Source organism: Bufo bufo, chromosome 11 (genome assembly GCF_905171765.1).
Source record: "Bufo bufo chromosome 11, aBufBuf1.1, whole genome shotgun sequence".
In the NCBI taxonomy this organism is placed as follows: Eukaryota; Metazoa; Chordata; class Amphibia; order Anura; family Bufonidae; genus Bufo; species Bufo bufo.
In genome coordinates, this window is record NC_053399.1 from 30093264 (window position 1) to 30097142 (window position 3879).

The following is a 3879-nucleotide window of genomic DNA, read 5'->3' on the forward strand; positions in this document are numbered from 1 at the left end:
CAACAAAATGCAGCAAAAATCTAATAAAATAAATAATAATAAAAAGGCACCTGTTCCTACAGTCCACTGAAAAATGCGATTAGAAATACTAAGTTATAGGTATCTATGAACAAATGGCAAGCAGCATGATATAGAATAAAAAATAAAAAAGGAACATTATATTCTAATAATAAAATGTGCAAGATTATTAATACACATCACTGTCATCATTCTAATACTTATTATAACATTCATGGTCACAAGATGGAGAGAAAAATAGTATACACATGTACCTATGTAGAGAGTAAAATAATAATAATAGTAATAATAATAATAATAATATTATTATTATTATCATATATCATACAGCATGGCATGTATTATTATTATTATCATTATTATTATTATTACCTGAGGTAAATCCATACCCCACTGTCAAGGTGTAGTGAAAATAAAAAATCTACTTGTATTATTATTATTATTATTATTATTATTATATGGTAAAATCAAATTGGAAATTAAATCCAATCAATAATTTCTACTTGTCTATTTCAATTAAAATAAATTAGATTTTCTTTTCCTTCCAGGTGTATCTATTTAATTTCAGCATTTCAGGGGGATTTTTATTCATACAAAGAAAAAAAAACATGCATTGGAGAAATTTGTGGTGCAAATATTAAATGATATCGAGATAATATCTGTAAACCTCCAGACTGTTCCGCGGCTCTCCCCATGTATACAGGTGATATTCTGCTTCTACCTGTTTAGTTAGAAGCAGTCCCTGGCATACAATGGGAAACGTAATTGGTAGAAGTGAAGAAATAATGCTCTAAAGGTAGGAAAGAATTCTCAGCACATATTTTATTTTAGCTTCTTCTTCATTAGATCCATAGATTTGGTGCACATGCGTCTACAAGCCACCTGCGCACATACAGACAAGCAAAGGAGGTCTAACATTGGCAATCCTTTAAATAAGTCACCATCATATAATATATAAAAAAAAAAAAAAAAAAAAAAAAAACAAAGCAAAAAAAAAAATTATAATAATATAACAGCGTCTTTTTTTCCCAACATGAAATACCCACAGGATGTGTATGGGGCAGGCGTTCACACCTGGCAACTTGGCATTTAGAGGCGTCATCAAGGTCCCCAAAATGAAGGTGAGAAAGCCTTACAGTCTCCTTCTAGACAGTGAGTTCTCATCAATAATGTAAGGAGTAGTGTGACACTCCCTGGTGTTGTGACAGCCCCAGTGTGTTGTCCCTGTGGCCACGGCTGTTCTGCTTAGTCAGGCACTGTTCTGAGTTTAATCTCCTGGTTTTTGCTGCGTTAAGTATGCCCCATAGGTCAGATGTCACATTCACTGTCGCTGGATGTGATGGAAATGGCAGAGGTGGCCGCTTTGCTGGACAGGCTAGCTGCAGGACTTGATGCTGAGCCCAACTGTTCCCCTCTCTCGTCTGAGCCCAATGAGCGTCCAGATCCCTGGGACAGGACCTGCTGCTGCAGCCTGACAAAACACAACAGGAAAGGACAGTCACCATAAGCCAGAGAAGGCATTCAGAGTCTCATTGTACATCACTTGCTTTGTGCCCCCCTACAACCAGAGCTAATCGATGGCACCTACAGAATGGGCTGCAGACACCCCCCATTCTATAAGGAAATTCTATAAGGTGTGCATATTGTGATATCAATGATTAATAATAACCTGGAGATCATAACGTGTGCTAGAGTCCTATTCCTGACACAGAGGAGCGCAGCGTTCAGAAGAGGGTCTTGCATTTTTCATAGACGAATGTGAGGAGGTAGCATCTCCATAGTGCACTGTGCACAGAGCCATGAGAGCCATGGAAATCCTCCAGACATGGCTGCAACAGACAGTGCCATGGACCAGGGCTGCACACAGAGCACACAGCAAGTGATTACACGGCCAGAGACCTCCATACATACACATACTATATACATGTACATCTCTACTAGTTACCACTGCTAAGGCTTATATGTAATTTGAAATGTTACATGATTAATAGATCACTGTGTAATTCTGTAAGTAAATGACATAAGTGTAAGGAAATACAAATTCAATATATGTTTAACTATGTTATTGCATCTATCTATCTATCTATCTATCTAATATCTATCTGTATCTATCTATCTATCTATCTAATATCTATTTGTATCTATCTATCTATCTATCTATCCAATATCTATCTATCCATCTATCCAATATCTATCTATCTATCGATCATCTATCTATCTATCTATCCAATATCTATCTGTATCTATCTATTTATCTATCTATCTATCTATCTATCTATCTATCTATCTATCTATCTATCTATCTATCTATCTATCTATCTATCTATGTATCTCATATCAATATCTCTCACATCCATCTATCTCATATCTATCTATCTATCTATCTATCTATCTATCTATCTAGCCATCTATCTATCGTATATATCACATATCTCTTTTCAAGCAAATAGCTTCAGTCCTTAACCACTTTACCAAAATGTATCCGACATAGCCGCATACAAAACAATATAGATAGATAAATAGATATAGATAATATAGATCGATAGATAGCTATACAACTGAGTCGTATTTAAGTAATAGAAAATGCAATGCGATTTGGTCGTCAGTAGATTCTAATCAAATTAGGAAGTACATATATATATATATATATATACTATGACTATGAAAAATGCATGCACCAGCTCGCAGTGTATAAATCAATACTGTTAACACTAAAATAAACATACTTTAACCATTCTGCATGTATGAAGTAGCTAAAAAAGACCAGTAAGAATAATATACTGGAAATCAATTATTATATTTTAGTGTAATGCAATGTCTATAGTGTAATAGGTCCAATAATAACATATTTATACAGTACATGTACATAGGTGTCTGGGGTCATGTTCATACCTGTTCTTGGCTGCCGCTGCTCGGTCTCTTTGCCTTCGGTTTTTGAACCAATTTCCTACTTGTGTTGGGGTAAGTCCGGTGGCCTGGGCCAGTTCTCTCTTTTTGCTGGGGTTTGGGTAAGGGTCTTGTAGATACCATTCCCTAAGTAAATGCCTTGTTCGTTCCTTAAAGCAGTGCGTCTTCTGCTCTCCATCCCAAATAGTTCTGGGCAGAGGGAACTTCTTCCTGACTCTGTACTTGTCTACCGGCCCCAGGGGTCTCCCCCTTAGTTTTTCAGCTTCTTGGTAATGAGCTTCCAACCACAGAGCCTGCAGCTTGGTGTGAGAATCCTTGGTGAATTTGTGGTTTTCCAAAATGTGGTAGAGTTCTCTGAAGTTGCCGGTGTGAAAAGCCACGATGGCCCTGGCACGCAGCACAGACTCATTTTTATTGAGGGCCTCGCAGGCTGCAGGTGCTACTGGCAAAGACCAGAGAAAACGACCCAATCGTTCGATATCCCCGCTCTCTTCCAGGGTCTCGCACACCCCAGCGACCTGCTGGGGGCTGAAGTTCAAAATGGGCAGCTGAAACATTGAAGCTGCTTATGGAAATGGGGCTTTGACGCAGAATCCGACACGAGACAAGAAGAGGACACACCGCACCAGGCGCAGCCTCCCCTTTCGCAGAGACGATGATGATCTCTTGGATGCACTTGCTAACTCCAAGAGCCAAGCTAAAGGTATCACACAGCCGATCTGCTGTTAAAGGGAAAGAAGCTGCCCTGAGCCAACAAACGATTTTCTATTGGACTTGGCAGATTGGCTGCTCGGTTGCCATGGCTCCTTGTCAATCAGTGTCAGCCTTTGCCAATCAAAGGAGAGGGAGAGGGGAGATGTTTCAGCACCTCCCAGGGCTCGACAGCGCCCAGCGCATCCCATCCGAGCCGCCTGCACAGTGTCTGTGACCCGCACACATTGCACATGGGCAGGA

General features: G+C 39.2%; 1 protein-coding gene across 1 annotated transcript; it reads right to left on the bottom strand.

The window, feature by feature from the left end:
- Nucleotides 1-1326: 1326 nt before the first annotated feature.
- On the bottom strand, nucleotides 1327-3482 carry SIX6 (SIX homeobox 6). The gene is made up of 2 exons (XM_040411203.1): nucleotides 2911-3482; nucleotides 1327-1489 (listed from the first exon to the last, which is right to left on the bottom strand). The coding sequence occupies exons 1-2, from the start codon at nucleotides 3480-3482 to the stop codon at nucleotides 1327-1329; spliced, it is 735 nt and encodes a 244-aa protein (XP_040267137.1).
- Nucleotides 3483-3879: the final 397 nt, after the last annotated feature.

Excerpts from the sequence above, each read along its gene's own strand:
- SIX6 (XM_040411203.1), bottom strand. The coding sequence starts at position 3,482 with ATGTTTCAGCTGCCCATTTTGAACTTCAGCCCCCAGCAGGTCGCTGGG. Across the intron at positions 1,490-2,910 it reads GCAGCGGCAGCCAAGAACAG|GCTGCAGCAGCAGGTCCTGT; the intron begins GTATGAACATGA and ends GTGTTTTGTCAG.